The sequence below is a fragment of the Bombina bombina genome, chromosome 3, assembly GCF_027579735.1.
Source record: "Bombina bombina isolate aBomBom1 chromosome 3, aBomBom1.pri, whole genome shotgun sequence".
Classification (NCBI taxonomy): Eukaryota; Metazoa; Chordata; class Amphibia; order Anura; family Bombinatoridae; genus Bombina; species Bombina bombina.
Genome location: NC_069501.1, coordinates 21,294,236 through 21,311,568, shown reverse-complemented (window position 1 = coordinate 21,311,568; position 17,333 = coordinate 21,294,236). Strand labels below are relative to the sequence as shown.

Here is a 17,333-nt window from a genome sequence, read left to right as displayed (position 1 = left end):
TTATGTATGTATGTGTGTGTGTGTATGTATGTATGTGACTGTGTGTGTATTTATTTATGCATGTATGTGTGTGTATGTATGTATGTGACTGTGTGTGTATTTATGCATGTATGTGTGTGTGTGTGTGTGTGTGTGTGTGTGTATGTGTGTATGTGACTGTGTGTGTATTTATGCATGTATGTGTGTGTGTGTATGTATGTATGTGACTGTGTGTGTATTTATGCATGTATGTGTGTGTGTATGTGTGTATGTATGTGACTGTGTGTGTATTTATGCATGTGTGTGTGTGTGTGTGTGTGTGTGTGTATGTATATGACTGTGTGTGTATTTATGCATGTATGTGTGTGTGTATGTGTGTATGTATGTGACTGTGTGTGTATTTATGCATGTATGTGTGTGTGTAAATAAGATATATGTCTGATGTGTAGCCCTTTAATGCCTTTATCAGTGCAATGTATAAGGTTTAAAGAGCTACTGGAGTGTATTCTGCTGATGTCAGTCTGAGTATTTGGATATAATTTACCAAGTGCTTATTTTATGGAGACTCGTATAGTATATGTGTAGCTGTATCCAGATATAAACTTAGTATTATATCAATGTCTCTTGCGATGTAATGACTTTTCCTTCTGGTAAAGCTTAATATATTAAAGTCATTGCCACATTCAGCTTTATATACACAAACAATATATAGATATGTTCACTCACCCGGTCCGATAAGAGTACAGTCCAACACCAGATCCTAGATTCTCACAGCTCTGTCCAAGCTGGGCACTTAGTGTTGTGGGTTAACACGCCTTGAGAATTTGTCTTGCTGCTGCAGGGGATAATGGCGATTTATTCCTATTTATAGAACTGACCAGGTGAGCACAACAAACCAGCTGGTTGTAACGGATGAGCCAGATCCATGAAACAATGAACAGGAACAAGAAATTTCACCATATGCGATGAAATAAACCAGCCGTCCAATGTGCCGAGTATAGAAGTATAAAATATAACTTTTATTGAAAGTTGCAGATAAAAGTTCTCGTAGTACAAAGTGCATATAACAAAATCACAGCTAGTGAACCAGTCAGCTGCCTTTCACCAATCCAACATGTTTCGTGCCTGAACCGGCACTTCGTCAGGGATAATGTGTATGTGTGTGTATGTGTGTATATGTATGTGACTGTGTGTGTATGTTTGTGGAAACAGCAAATTACAGACCTTTTTTTACTACAGCATGGGGGGGGGGTAAAAAGTGTCAGTCTATACAGTACCACTATATACAGTATGGGGGGGCATGTCACAGACTACTGTGGTCACTTTATAAAGTACTGGGGCGGGTAGGGTCAGGCCAGCCATCTCACCGGCAGATTACAGACTGTGTCACTGACTCACTATATACAGTACTGGTGGGTTAAACAGTGTCACTATATACAATAATAGGGGGTCAGATCATCTCACAGACTGTGGGCACAGGGTACCTCCTTTTGCAGACATGTAATCTGATTCACATTTTTTTTCTGTGTTAAATGTAAAAATAATAATAAAAAAAGATATGTATCAAATTTACTTTTTTTTTGGGAGGGGTGGGGGCCATTCTTTAATTCTTGCACCTGGGCCCTGTGGTTTCTAGTTACGCCTCTGGTGATATGTTTACAGGGGCCATGAATAAAATATGGTATATGTAACGGCACCTCCAAGCATAAAAGGGTTAAACCGCCGTTTAGTTAATCTTCCCTTTCAGAGGCACAGCATACAGTAAATTTCCCCTCTCCCTCCCCCCAAGCATGAGTCAAAGCTCCATGGTGAGGGTCAAACAGATATCAGCAACAGCTGTGGGTTTATTGTTCTTATATACACATTTTTACACATAAGTACCATCCACAGGGTTTTGTAAAACAACCAATAAACACATACAATACTCTCAGACACTCCCACACAAAATCATCCCCTCTGCCTGATGCAATTACCTACAAAATGGTTGATGCAGTTACCTTACACAATGGTTGATACAATTACCTTACACAATGGTTGATACAATTACCTTACACAATGGTTGATGTAATTATCACAGGCAGAGAATTACAGTTCCCTTTGTGACCAAATGAAGCATGGCTTTTCTGCCCAAAACCAGTTCCACAGAGTCTTCTATCCTGGAGATAATTGGGAAGTAATACAATTATCTCCAAGGACAGAGGCAAAACTCCATTGAACACATGGTAGCAAAAGACAATAATATACATAAAAATATATAACTGTGCAGCTATTGCATAAAACAGGTACATTCAACAAATCCCCAGATAGCCTAGATCTGAGCGCACATTATTACTGAATGGCGCTCAGGTCACACACATACAGTTCAATTGCCATGGAACCAAAGTCTTTCACAGTATATACTGTAAGTCTGTCTATATCTTACATTTATTAGACAGATCATTGTTAATTCCTGATTTTTAGGCTCTTGTAAGGTCCATAAATGTGTCCTGAGGTGTAATTTCTGCATTTAGCTTGAGAAATGTGTTGCATGCATCTGATCTGAGGTCTATACTTGAATGCAGCTGGTGTAATAGGTGAACAGGGTCCATACATCTCTTCTTAGGTCTCATTTGGTCATATACCTGAAATAAAGTAAAATATACAGGACATGTGAGATCACAATATGCTGGTAAACATTTGCCATTATGTTATCACTTAAAATATTCATCTTCTGTTTCTATATCAGTGTTTGTGTTTGTAAAGTTACTTTTAGATACAATTAAATATTATAAAACGTTCTTGTACCTAGACACTGTATTCAATAGTTCTATAATGTACATGTATGTGCACCATCTGACCTGTATGTGATGTACCTACCTGTGTGCTGTCAGGCTCACTGCTGCAAGGCATATCGATGTACCTGTCCCTTTAAATAATAAACTCTGATTAACAACTTTCTCTATAAAACCTCTAATCTACTATCCTACATTGCTTGTTATTGACCGTCTGCCACCCAGTGGTAGCTAAACGGTATTATCCTGAGCCTTGCCTGTTTCCCTGCTCCTCTCTGAACCTTGCCTGCACAACCTCTCTCTGAGTACCGGATCTACTTTGAATCACACACCATCAACAGAACTACCTGAGCCCTGATCAAGCTCTCTACACCGGACCAGCTTACTCCCCTCTGGGGTTCTCTATACCGGATTCCAGACCTCACTCTCTAGGGTATTAACTTCCACTCAGGTACTTTTAAAAGTTCAGTTGTTACAAGTTTGTTCTTACTGCTACAGCCTGTATTTTCAGTTCACCCTAAAGAGCAACCTGTCAGTTTTTCTTTTGTTGTGCACATTTCTCTTATCCTCTCAAAATACCACATATATATATATATATAAATAAGTTGATCAACATTTATCCGCTGCATAGCTGTGCTTTATGATAATTATTTTTCACAAGTACTTTGTAAGTTTGTTCTTTTTTTATTTGGGATTCACAGTGAGAGACACTGCTATATAAAAGCAGTGTTAATACCAAACACATGTGATAGCAATAGTGTTTTCTCACCTATTCCCCTAATATCAACCTTGCTGACTGTTAAATGTGCTGTTTGACACTATCACTCATGATAGTTTATGTCACATAGCAATATTTCATTCTGCTACAATCATTCATATTTTTTAGTACAAGTATGATTCTCAGCAGCTGTGGTTCACACAACTCATTATATAAATCTCATTACTAGCTATCGTATCTGAGTCTGACATGTGCTTACCCTGCACATACCCACTACTGCTGTATTTCATGTTTAGTGTATTTTTCACTGAGAATCTGTTCCTCCCCTGTGGTGTCTGTCATTCTGTCTATTATTGATGTTCCTCCGTATGTTATTATTATTCTTTATTTATAAAGCACCAACAGATTCCGCAGCGCTGTCCATGGGTAACAAAGATAAAAGTACAGTACAATAAAAGAAACCAGACAAAGTTTAACAAACAAATACAGGGGGGAATTGAGGGCCCTGTTCTCGTGGAAACTTACAATATAGATGGGTAGGAGGGTGAGAAACAGGAGGTGGGGACTGCAGAGGTGAGAATGGTGTTAGTGTGGAGTTAGATGAGGGCAGCTATTAGGCAAGTGGAATTCATTTGTTACTGATTTGGAGATATGCTTCCCTGAACAAGAAGGTCTTTAGGGAGCGTTTAAAGGAGGAGAGGTTAGGAGAAAGTTGAACAGCGCAAGGAAGTGCGTTCAAGAGGGTTGGTGCCGCACAAGAGAAGTCCTGTAGTCTAGCATGGGAGGAGGTGATGGTAGAAGATGCAAGGAGTAGATCATTGTTGGATCTTAGGGGGCAGGCTGGAGTATATTTGTTGATGAGTGAGGACAAGTAAGGGGGGGGGCTGCGTTAATAAGGGCCTTGTAGGTCAGGGTGAGAATTTTTAATTTAATTCTGCTGTGAATGGGGAGCCAGTGAAGGGACTCACAGAGAGGTGTAGCAGATACAGAGCATTGGGAGAGGTGGGTTAGCCTAGCAGAGGCATTTAGGATGGATTAAAGAGGGGAGAGGCAGGACAGAGGGAGGCCAGTTAGTAGGTTATTACAGTAGTCAAGTCAGGAAATTACCAGGGAGTGGATAAGCTGTTTAGTAGTTTCAGCACTCAGAAACAGACACATTTTGGAGATATTGCTTAGGTAATAGCAACAGGATGAAGAGAACAATTGGATGTGGGGTATGAAGGACATATTGTAGTCAAGTGTAACTCCTAGGCAGCGAACTTGGGGTGATGGGGAGATAGTGGGGTTACCAACAGTGATTGAAAAGTTAGAAACCGGGGTAGAATTAAAGGGGGGGATTAGAAGGAGCTCAGTCTTGGACATGTTGATTTTTAGGTGGAGAGACGCCATCCAAGAAGAAATGCCAGATAAGCAGACACTGATGTGAGAAAGGACAGAAGGAGAGGGTGCAGGGGTGTGGCATGTAAATAACTCATTCATATAGGAAGCTATTGGTATCAGCTTTATTGCTGTATGATACAGCATTGTGGACAACTGAAATGGGTGATGTCGACCCCCCTTCTTGTTGTCAAGGACACATTGCAGACCTAACATGTCCCAGAGAGCAAACCTTTGTCCCAAGCTCAAAGGAATTGCATTTAAGGACTTCCTGCCTAATACATGTAATACAATTACACATCCCCCTGCATGCAGCCTGGATGTCTACAGTGTGGTAGAGATCTCAGGATATACAACAAATTTACATATCTATTATCCGGGTATAAATTGTCCCATGCTAAGCTACAATACACAAGCTCCCAAACAAACTGACAGTTTAAGTCTCTGTATGACATGGGAAGCTAAATCTCAAATAAATGATTTGTGCCTAATCTTCATAATAATTTAAGATACTCAGATCATATTGAAAACATCTATATACAGTATATGTATTGATCTAAAAATTATACTATATTGAACAAATGTCTGCTGTATTGAACAATTAGCTGTATTGATGAATTTAAATGTGCTCCAAAATCTCAGAATAATAACACTGCTTCTTTTATTCCTGATTAGACAGAAGATTCCCAATGCGGAGGGATATACAGGCAATAAGTTGTTCAATGAATTATACCTTATTTGTGTTTTCATGCATTCAAAATAACATCAAAAGATGTACTAAGTGTGGGTTATATTTATATTTAAATGGAATGAGACTCCAATGAGCATATTTTACTATAAATTTGATAAAAATGCCATGTTTGGTCTTGCACTGTACATCCTCAATAGTATTAAATAGTACCATATATGCTGACCAGATAAGTTTATCCAACTAGAAAATATGAGTATTTTTAGGTATAGACATTTGATCAAAATATATACTAAGAAACAGACAGATAGATTACAAGTTTTGCATTCGTGTTTTAACGCTGATAAAATGGCCATTTCTTGTCGGTATAGCTGTACCGCATGTCTTTTAGCCTGTAACGCAACCTCATTCCCGCACTCGAAAAAATGACGTTTTTTCATGGGATTCCCATAGAGCTGCCATTACGAGTTTTGCGGTGAGGCTAAAAAACTTGTGTTACACCCTATAACTACAACATCCATACCGCCATCAGAGAGCAGTAGTTATGAGTTTTACGCAACAAAACTGTTACATAAAACTCATAACTAAAGTGTTACAAAGTAACTAACACCCATAAACTACCTATCAACCCCTCAACTGGGGCCCTCCCGCATCCCAAACACTATATTACATTTTTTAACCCCTAATCTGCTGCTCCCGACATCGCCACCATTAATAAAATGTATTAACCCCTATTTCCCCGCACACCAACATTGCCCACAATATAATAAATCTATTAACCGCTATTCCGCCATTCCCTGGCATCGCCGCCACTAAAAAAAGCTATTAACCCCTAAACCTCTGGCCTCCCACATCACTACCACTAAATAAACCTATTAACCCCTAAACCTGCCAGCCCCCCACATCGCAACAACCTATTAACCCCTATTAAAGGGCCATTATACACTCATTTTTTCTTTGCATAAATGTTTTGTAGATAATCTATTTATGAAGCCCATAAAGTTTTTTTTTTTTTTAAACTGTATAATTTTGATTATTTTTAAATAACATTGCTCTGATTTTCAGACTCCTAACCAAGCCCCAAAGTTTTATTTGAATACCGTCAGCTGCCTTCTCCAGCTTGCTCCTGTTTGTGTAAAGGGTCTTTTCATATGCAAAAGAAGGGGGAGAGGGGAGTGTCTTATTTGCCACTTGCAGTGGGCTTTCCAACTGCCTTTTCAACAGAGTTAAACTGAAAGCTTCTAAGTAAGTTTTTAAACCATTTTATACTGGATTTTTATATCAGTATCTGTGCATCTTATTCTTTATAGTGTCTATTACATGCAGTTATATGAAAATGAGTGTATACTGTCCCTTTAACCCCTAAACCTATTAACCCCTAACCCTAAACCTAACACCCCCTAACTTAACATAACTAAAGAATACCTAGTTAAAACTAAATACAAACTTACCTGTGAAATAAAACCTAAGCTAGCTACAATAAAAGTAATAGTTATATTGTAGCTAGCTTAGGTTTTATTTTTATTTCACAGGTAAGTTTGTATTTATTTTAACTAGGTAGACTAGTTATTAACTATTTACTACCTAGTTAAAATAAATATAAACTTACCTGTGAAATAAAACCTAAGCTGCCTTATACTAAAACCTAACATTACAAAAATAAAAAACACTAAAATTACAAAAAATAAAAAAAAACTACCATTACACAAAATTATCCAAAGAATAAAAAATATTCCTATTCTAATACCCTGTGTTTTTTTTTTTGTTTTTTTTTTAAAAAAGGGCCTTTTGCAGGGCATTGCCCTAAAGAAATCAGCTCTTTTTCTAAAAAAGAAAACATACACCCCCTAACAGTATACAAACCCCCAACCCCAAAAATAAAAATAAAGTAAAACCTAATCTACCCATTGCCCTGAAAAGGGCATTGGTATGGGCATTGCCCTTAAAAGGGCATTCAGCTCTTTTACTGCCCATTAAAAAAAATGGCTATTCTAAACAAAAACACACCTCAAAACGAAAAAAAAAACATTACACAAAATAACAAACGAGTTATCCAAAATAATAACAATTATTCCTCTTCTAATATCCATTTTAAAAAACCCACCCCAAAATAAAAGAAACCTAATCTATAATAAACTACCAATAGCCCTTAAAAGGGCCTTTTGTAAGGCATTGCCCTAAAGAAATCATCTCTTTTTCTAAAATAAATACAAAGAACCACTAACATTATGAACCCCCGCCCCCCCAAACCCCCAAAATAAAAAAAAAATATTGAAAAAAATCTAATCTACCCATTGCCCTGAAAAGGGCATTTGTATGGGCATTGCCCTTCAAAGGGCATTCAGCTCTTTTTCTTGCCCTTAAAAGGGCATTCAGTTCTTTTAAGAACTGCCCAAACCCTAATCTAAAAAAAAAAAACACCCCACAAAACCTTAAAAAAACCTAACACTAACCCCTCTTTAGGTACTCACAGTTGCTGAAGTTCCGCTTGAACGATCTTCATCCCGGAAGCTCCATCTTCATCCAGGCGGCTCAATCTTCATCCATCACGGGACCAGCATCTTCTTCATCTCTGCAGAGGTAGAGCAGTCGATGCGCAGACGCGGAGGTCCAGGTGAAGGTCCAAGGCGGAGGTCCAGGTGGAAGTCCATCGATCCGACGTGGAGGTCCTCTTCATGCGATCATCTGCCGCACACTAAGGATTGAGATGCAAGATACCCCTTTTATACTGGGGGTACCATTGCATTCCTATTGGCTGAAAAATTTAAATAAGCCAATAGGAATTAGGGCTGCTAAAATCCTTATAGCTGTTCAAACCAGCAATAGGATTTTAGCAGCTCTAATTCCTATTGGCTGATTTAAAATTTTCAGCCAATAGGAATGCAATGGTACCCCCAGTATAAAAGGGGTACCTTACATTTCAATCTTCAGTGTGTAGCAGACTATTGCATGAAGAAGACCTCCATGTCGGATCGATGGACTTCCGCCTGGACCTCCACCTTGGACCTTCGCCTGGACCTCCATCTCTGCGCATCAACCACTCTGCCTCCGCAGGGATGAAGAAGATGCTGGTCCCATGATGGATGAAGATGGAGCCGCCTGGATGAAGATGGAGCAGCCGGGATCAAGATCGTTCAAGTGGGACTTCAGCAACTGTGAGTACCTAAAGAGGGGTTAGTGTTAGGCTTTTTAAGATTTTTTGGGGTGGGGTTTTTTTTAGATTAGGGTTTGGGCAGTTCTTAAAAGAGCTGAATGCCCCTTTAATCTCAAGAAAAAGAGTTGAATGACCTTTTAAGGGCAATGTCAATACAAATTCCCTTTTCAGGGCAATGGGTAGATTAGGTTTTTTAAGATAGTTTTTTTTATTTTGTGGGTTTGGGGGGGGGTGGGGTTTGTAATGTTAGTAGGTCTTTGTATTTTATTTAGAAAAATAGCTGATTTCTTTAGGGCAATGACCTACAAAAAGCCCTTTTATGGTCTATTGGTAGTTTATTATAGATTAGGTGTCAGGGTTTTTTCCCTGTTTTGTTTGCCATGTGCTGCTGGTAGCCAGTTTACTCACCTCTCTTGCTGACTATGGTGCATTGTGGGGGATGCTGCTCATTTCCTGCACTTCCTTTTATGGCCAGATTGGTGTGCATCATCTGTGTGAGACAGGATGCAGTCTCAGTATTGTGATGTTATCACTTATTATTTAAAGGGCCTCTGTTCAGTATGCTTTGCCTTTGCGTTGTCTCAGACCTGTTTGTAAGAGTTCCTGTGTATTACCTGGCTGTCTGGCGTCCTTCCTGGTTCCTGATCCCTGGCTTGTTCCTGACTCTGCTGTTTTCCTTAATTCCGGCTCGTCTGACTATTCACTTTGGCTCCTGACTCGGCTCGTCTGACTACCAGCTCTGGTTTTGACTCCTGACTTGTTATTTGACTTGTGGACTTTTTATTATTCTTTTTGTTATTAATAAAGGTGTGACTATTTTTGCACTTCTCGTCTCAGTCTGATTCCTGGCACTCTGACATTAGGTTTCTTTTATTTTGGGGAGAGTTTTTATAAAATGGGTATTAGAATATTAATAATTATTATTATTTTGAATCATTTGTTTGTTATTTTGTCTAATGTTTTTTTTTTTCGTTTTGGGTGTTTTTTTTTAGAATAGCCATTTTTTATTTTTAATGGGCAGCAAAAGAGCTGAATGACCTTTTAAGGGCAATGCCCATACAAATGCCCTTTTCAGGGCAATGGGTAGATTAGGTTTTACTTTATTTTTATTTTGGGGGTTTGGGGGATGGGGGTTTTATATATTGTTAGGGGGTGTTTGTTTTTCTTTTGTAGGTTTTTTTTTAAGGGCCTACAAAAGGGCCCTTGGTAGTTTATTATAGATTAGGGTTTTTTATTTTGGGGTGTTTTTTTTTAACAGGGTATTAGAATAGGAATATGTTTTATTGTTTTGGATATTTTTGTTTGTTATTTTTTGTAATTGTAGTGTTTTTTTATTTTGTAATGTTAGCTTTTAGTGTAAAGCAGCTTAGGTTATATTTCACAGGTAAGTTTGTATTTATTTTAACTATGTAGTTAATAAATAGTTAATAACTATTTACTAACTAGTCTACCTAGTTAAAATTAACGAAACTTACCTGTGAAATAAAAATAAATTCTAAGCTACCTACAATATAACTATTAGTTATATTGTAGCTAGATTAGGTTTTATTTCACAGGTAAGTATGTATTTAGTTTTAAATAGGTATTATTTAGTTAATAATTGTAACTTTAATTTAGCTATTTTAATTATGTTAAAGTTAGGGGATGTTAGGGTTAGGTTTAGGGGTAAATAGTTCAATTTAGGTTGTCAGGGTGTGGGGGGCTGGCGGTTTAGGGGTTAATAGGTTTATTTAGTGGTAGTGATGTGGGAGGCCAGAGGTTTAGGGGTTAATAGCTTTATTTAGCTGCAGCGATGTCGGGGAGTAGCGGAATAGGGGTTAAAACATTTATTATAGTGTGGGCGATGTTGGGGAGCGGGAGAATAGGGGTTAATAACGTTATTACAGTGGCGGCGATATCGGAAGCTGCAGATTAGGGGTTAATAATATTGGATACTTGTATAGCGCACAAACCTCAAACTTAATCGACTTGCGGCACTGATAACAGGTATTATTATTACCCAACTTAATGGTACTAATTTTATCAACCTCTGAAGGATGAAAGGCTGAGTGGACCTTGCCGGGATCGAACCTGCAACCCTTGGGTTACCACAGATCTCTGTAACAGTGCATTAGCACAATGAAATATCTGTCCGGCTTAGATTTATTTTGGTGGCGGCGATATCAGGAGCAGCAGATTAGGGGATAATAACATTATGTAGGTGTCGGCAATGTCCAGGGCAGCAGATTAGGGGTGTTTAGATTTGGGGTTTGTGTTAGGGTGTTAGGTTTAAACAAAACTTTTTTTCCCCCATAGGTATCTATGGGGTTGCGCTACGAAGCTTTTCATTCCACAATACTGATTATCTATTAGATCCTATAATAGGTCTTAGATTTCTTTTAGTTCTGAGATCATGAGCCAATATAGATATCCTATTATAATATATTACAATATATGATATCTGTGTGATTCATGTCCTGTTGTGTATAATAATGATATTACTCTCAATTTACCTAGGACTCTATATCACAATATACTATGTTTCAAGTAGTGATGTCGCGAACATAAAATTTTCAGTTCGCGAACGGAAAACGCGAACTTCCGCAAATGTTCACGAACGGGCGAACCGGGCGAACCGCCATAGACTTCAATAGGCAGGCGAATTTTAAAACCCACAGGGACTCTTTCTGGCGACAATAGTGATGGAAAAGTTGTTTCAAGGGGACTAACACCTGGAATGTGGCATGCCGGAGGGGGATCCATGGCAAAACTCCCATGGAAAATTACAAAGTTGATGCAGAGTCTGGTTTTAATCCATAAAGGGCATAAATCACCTAACATTCCTAAATTGTTTGGAATAACGTGCTTTAAAACATCAGGTATGATGTTGTATCGATCAGGTAGTGTAAAGGTTACGCCCGCTTCACAGTGACAGACCAAACTCCCCGTTTAACGCACCGCAAACAACCGCAAACAGTCCATTTGCACAACCGCAAACTCCCCATTTGCACAAGGTTGGATACCAAGCTAGCCATGTCCCGTTCCTTGTCCTCACTGATGTCATTGAAGGTCTCTTCCTCCACCCAGCCACGTACAACACCAAGGGTCCCCGAAAGGTGAGAACAAGCCCCCTGGGACGCCTGCTGTGTTTGGTCTTCAACCTCCTCAAAGCCACCTTCCTCCTCTGACTGCTCTTTTTCAGACTCCTCTCTCTGCGTTGACTCTCTCTCCATTATTATAAGGTGTGTTAAGTAGTACTATTCCTATCAGTTTAATCCCTGTTACGTCCCCTATCAGGGGACGTATATACGGCATCGATTTTAGGAACCGGGAGATGGAAAAAAATGCTTGGTCGGTCCTCCTACTTCAAATTTGGGCACTGCGCATGCAATCTAATGTGCCACCAGATAGGAGTGGTGTGTTAAGTAGTTCTATTCTTATCAGTAAAATCCCTGTTAAGTCCCCTATCAGGGGACGTGTATATGGCATCGATTTTAGGAACCGGGAGATGGAAAAGATGCTTGGTCGGACCGCCTACTTCAAATTTGGGGCACTGCACGTGCAATCTAATGTGCCACCAGATAGGAGTGGTGTGTTAAGTAGTACTATTCCTATCAGTTTAATCCCTGTTATGTGCCTTTTTTTTGGTTTGGTTTTTGAAGCCACAGTGCCGCACCAGAGGCCAGAAAAATTAGGCATGTACACATGCCTGAAAAATTAGGTAATGTTGCAGCTGCTGCTGTAGCAGCGGCCAGAAAAATTGATGTTTGTTTCCCAGGCAGAAAGTGCCCTAAAACATTGCGGCTTGAACCCTAGTTGGTGGCGGATAAGTCACGCAAGTCATCCGGCATTCAGAGATAAAATACAGCAGCGTGTGGACCATTTTAAGCCCAAGGCAGCTCATCTCATAAGGCCTTTTTTAGTCGAATGTATCACCCACTGTCAGTCCCTTCGGGATCCATCCCTCATTCATCTTAATAAAGGTGAGGTAATCTAGACTTTTTTGACCTAGGCGACTTCTCTTCTCAGTGACAAGACCTCCTGCTGCACTGAAGGTCCTTTCTGACAGGACACTTGAAGCGGGGCAGGCAAGAAGTTCTATCGCAAATTGGGATAGCTCAGGCCACAGGTCAAGCCTGCACACCCAGTAGTCAAGGGGTTCATCGCTCCTCAGAGTGTCGATATCTGCAGTTAAGGCGAGGTAGTCTGCTACCTGTCGGTCGAGTCGTTCTCTGAGGGTGGACCCCGAAGGGCTGTGGCGATGCGTAGGACTTAAAAAGCTCCACATGTCCTCCATCAACAACACGTCTGTAAAGCGTCCTGTCCTTGCCGGCGTGGTTGTGGGAGGAGGAGGATTACTTTCACCTCTTCCCCTGTTAGATTCCCGTTGTGCTGTGACATCACCCTTATACGCTGTGTAAAGCATACTTTTTAATTTATTTTGGAACTGCTGCATCCTTTCCGACTTGCAGTAATTCGGTAACATTTCAGGCACTTTATGCTTATACCGGGGGTCTAGTAGCGTGGACACCCAGTACAGGTCGTTCTCCTTCAGCCTTTTTATAGAAGGGTCCCTCAACAGGCAGGACAGCATGAAAGACACCATTTGCACAAGGTTGGATGCTGAGCTACTCATGTCCCATTCCTCGTCCTCAGTGATCTCACTGAAGGTATGTTCTTCCCCCCAGCCACGTACAACACCACGGGTACCAGATAGATGACAACGAGCACCCTGGGATGCCTGTTGTGGTTGGTCTTCCTCCTCCTCCTCAAAGCCACATTCCTCCTCTGACTCCTCTTCCTCACAATCCTCTTCCAGCATTGCCGCAGGTCCAGCAAGCGATGCTGATAAGGCTGTTTCTGGTGGTGATGGTGACCACAACTCTTCCTCTTCACGCTCATCTACGGCCTGATCCAGCACTCTTCGCAGGGCATGCTCCAGGAAAAAAACAAATGGTATGATGTCGCTGATGGTGCCTTCAGTGTGACTGACTAGGTGTGTCACCTCCTCAAAAGGACACATGAACCTACAGGCATTGCGCATGAGCGTCCAGTAACGTGGCAAAAAAATTCCCAGCTCCGCAGAGGCTGTCCTAGCACCCCGGTCATACAAATAGTCGTTAATGACTTTTTCTTGTTGGAGCAGGCGGTCGAACATTAGGAGTGTTGAATTCCAATGTGGCGGGCTGTCGCAAATCAAGCACCTCACTGGCATGTTGTTTCACCGCTGGATATCGGAAAAGTGCGCCATGGCCATGTAGGAACGCCTCAAATGGCCACACACCTTCCTGGCCTGCTTCAGGACGTCCTGTAAGCCTGGGTACTTATGCACAAAGCATTGTACGATCAGATTACACACATGTGCCATGCACGGCACATGTGTCAACTTGCCCAAATTCAATGCCGCCAAGAAATTTCTTCCATTATCACAAACCACTTTGCCAATCTCCAGTTGGTGCGGAGTCAGCCACTGATCCACCTGTGCATTCAGGGCGGACAGGAGTGCTGGTCCGGTGTGACTCTCTGCTTTCAGGCAAGTCAACCCCAAGACGGCGTGACACTGCCATATCCGGGATGTGGAATAGTACCTGGGGAGCTGGGGGGGTGCCGTTGATGTGGAGCAAGACACAGCAGCAGAAGAGGACTCAGCCGAGGAGGTTATGGAAGAGGATGGAGTAGGAGGAGTAGAGGAGGTGGCAGCAGGCCTACCTGCAAGTCGTGGCGGTGTCACCAACTCCTCTGCATAGCCACGCATTCCATGCTTGGCAGCCGTCAGCAGGTTTACCCAATGCGCAGTGTAGGTGATATACCTGCCCTGACCATGCTTTGCAGACCAGGTATAAGTGGTCAGATGGACCCTTGCCCCAACACTGTGTGCCAGACATGCCATTACTTCCTTTTGCACAATCGAGTACAGGTTGGGGATTGCCTTTTGTGCAAAGAAATTTCAGCCGGGTACCTTCCACTGCGGTGTCCCAATAGCTACAAATTTTTGGAACGCCTCAGACTCCGCCAGCTTGTATGGTAAAAGCTGACGGGCTAAGAGTTCAGACAAGCCAGCTGTCAGATGCCGGGCAAGGGGGTGACTTTGTGACATTGGCTTCTTACGCTCAAACATGTCCTTGACAGACACCTGACTGTGGGCAGATGAGCAGGAACTGCTCAAGGCGAGAGACGGAGTGGCGGATGGTTGAGAGGGGGCAAGGAGGACAAAAAGTGGTTGACGTGGCTGAAGATGCTGGACCAGGAGGAGGATGGCGGCTTTGAGTTTGTGTGCTGCTTGTACTCATGTGTTGATCCCATAGGCATTTGTGATGTGAGATCATGTGCCTTTGCAAAGCAGTTGTACCTAGGTGGGTATTGGACTTCCCACGACTCAGTTTCTTTTGGCACAGGTTGCAAATGGCATCGCTGTTGTCAGAGGCAGACACACAAAAAAATGCCACACTGCTGAGCTCTGCGATGATGGCATTCTGGTGGTGGCAACAGCATGCGTTGATTGGCTTCCTGTCTGACTGACCCCGGGTGCCGATGCATGCTGTCTGACTGTGCCACTAGCTCCTTGCGACGACCTCCTCCTGCTTCCAACTCGTCTCCTCCTCCTCTCTGTCTCCCCATCTGAACTTTCCCCCTGTTCTTCTTCTCTTCTAGCGGTCACCCACTTGACATCCACGGACGCATCGTCATCATCAACCGCTTCACTTGTATCTGACAACTCAGCAAAGGAAGCAGCAGCGGGTACAACATCATCATCATCATCACACCGTACGTCCATGTGTGTAATGCTGCCTGACTGAGACATATCCCTGTTACCTACATCCTCTGGCAATAATGGTTGCATATCACTCATTTCTTTCAACTGATGTGTAAATAACTCCTCTGACAGATCAAGTGAAGCGGCTGTGGTGCTAGTGTTGGTGGTGGCGGCAGGCGGGCGAGTGGTAACTTGAGAGGTGCCCGAAGCTAAGCTGGAGGAGGATGGTGCGTCCAGGTTCCGAGCGGAAGCTGTAGAAGATGGGTTGTACTGTGTTAGCCAGTCAACTGTGTCCTCAGAACTTTTCGAGTTCAGGGTACGTGGCCTCTGAACACTGGGCATTATTCTAGGGCCAAAGGGAATCACAGCACCACGACCACGACGGCCCCTGCGGGTTGGCCTGCCTCTGCCTGCCATTTTTTTTCGATTAGTGGTACTATGCGTGCAAGCTACTGTGACAACAAATATGAGTGACACTGTGCACTGGCAGAAGTTGGCAGAGTAGACGCTGTAGGCCTGACACACACGCTTGCAGACAACTAACTGCTATTCAATCTATTACAGTCAAAATTGTATTTTTTTTTTTAAATGTACACTACTGTTACACCAGATATGAGTTGCACTGGTGTGACACTGTGCCCTGGCAGGCAGGCACTTAAACGCACACATGTGAAGGAAACTGACTGCTATTATTTCACAGTCAAAAAAGTGTAGTTTTTTTTAAATGTACACTACTGTTACACCAGATATGAGTTGCACTGGTGTGACATTGTGCCCTGGCAGGCAGGCACTGAAATGCACACGTGTGAAGGAAACTGACTGCTATTATTTCACAGTCAAAAAAGTTTTTTTTTTTTTTTAATGTACACTACTGTTATACCAGATATGAGTTGCACTGGTGTGACACTGTGCCCTGGCAGGCAGGCACTGAAACGCACACGTGTGAAGGAAACTGACTGCTATTATTTCACAGTCAAAAAAGTGTTGTTTTTTTTTAAATGTACACTATTGTTACACCAGATATGAGTTGCACTGGTGTGACACTGTGCCCTGGCAGGCACTGAAACGCACACGTGTGAAGGAAACTGGCTGCTATTATTTCACAGTCAAAAAAGTGTTTTTTTTTTTTTAAATGTACACTACTGTTACACCAGATATGAGTTGCACTGGTGTGACACTGTGCCCTGGCAGGCACTGAAACGCACACGTGTGAAGGAAACTGACTGCTATTATTTCACAGTCAAAAAAGTGTTTTTTTTTTTTTAAATGTACACTACTGTTACACCAGATATGAGTTGCACTGGTGTGACACTGTGCCCTGGCAGGCACTGAAACGCACACGTGTGAAGGAAACTGACTGCTATTATTTCACAGTCAAAAAAGTGTTGTTTTTTTAAAATGTACACTACTGTTACACCAAATATGAGTTGCACTGGTGTGACACTGTGCCCTGGCAGGCAGGCAGGCACTGAAACGCACACATGTGAAGGAAACTGACTGCTATTATTTCACAGTCAAAAAAGTGTTGTTTTTTTTAAATGTACACTACTGTTTCACCAGATATGAGTTGCACTGGTGTGACACTGTGCCCTGGCAGGCAGGCACTGAAACGCACACGTGTGAAGGAAACTGACTGCTATTATTTCACAGTCAAAAAAGTGTTTTGTTTTTTTTAAATGTACACTACTGTTACAACAGATATGAGTGTTGGCACTGGGCAAGTGGGCACAGTATACGCTGTGAGCCTGACACACACGCTGGCAGACAGGCAACTGCAATTAGATTACTCAGGAAAAAAAAAAAAAAGCAGACTGATGTTCTAGCCCTAAAAAGGGCTTTTTGGGGTGCTGTCCTTACAGCAGAGATCAGATGAGTCCTTCAGGACTGTAGTGGACACTGAATACACTAGCCTA

At 41.8% G+C, this 17,333-nt stretch overlaps 1 protein-coding gene across 3 annotated transcripts in view; it reads right to left on the bottom strand.

Moving 5' to 3' along the window:
- Positions 1-1,794: 1,794 nt before the first annotated feature.
- The window catches only part of LOC128652800 (uncharacterized), a 600,730-nt gene continuing 585,191 nt past the window's right edge, over positions 1,795-17,333 (bottom strand). For all 3 annotated transcript variants that reach the window (XM_053705739.1, XM_053705741.1, XM_053705740.1), the window contains one exon: positions 1,795-2,600. In XM_053705739.1, the coding sequence (XP_053561714.1) occupies positions 2,593-2,600 (8 nt within the window). In that variant the 3' untranslated portion in view covers positions 1,795-2,592. The remainder of the gene's footprint in view (positions 2,601-17,333) is intronic.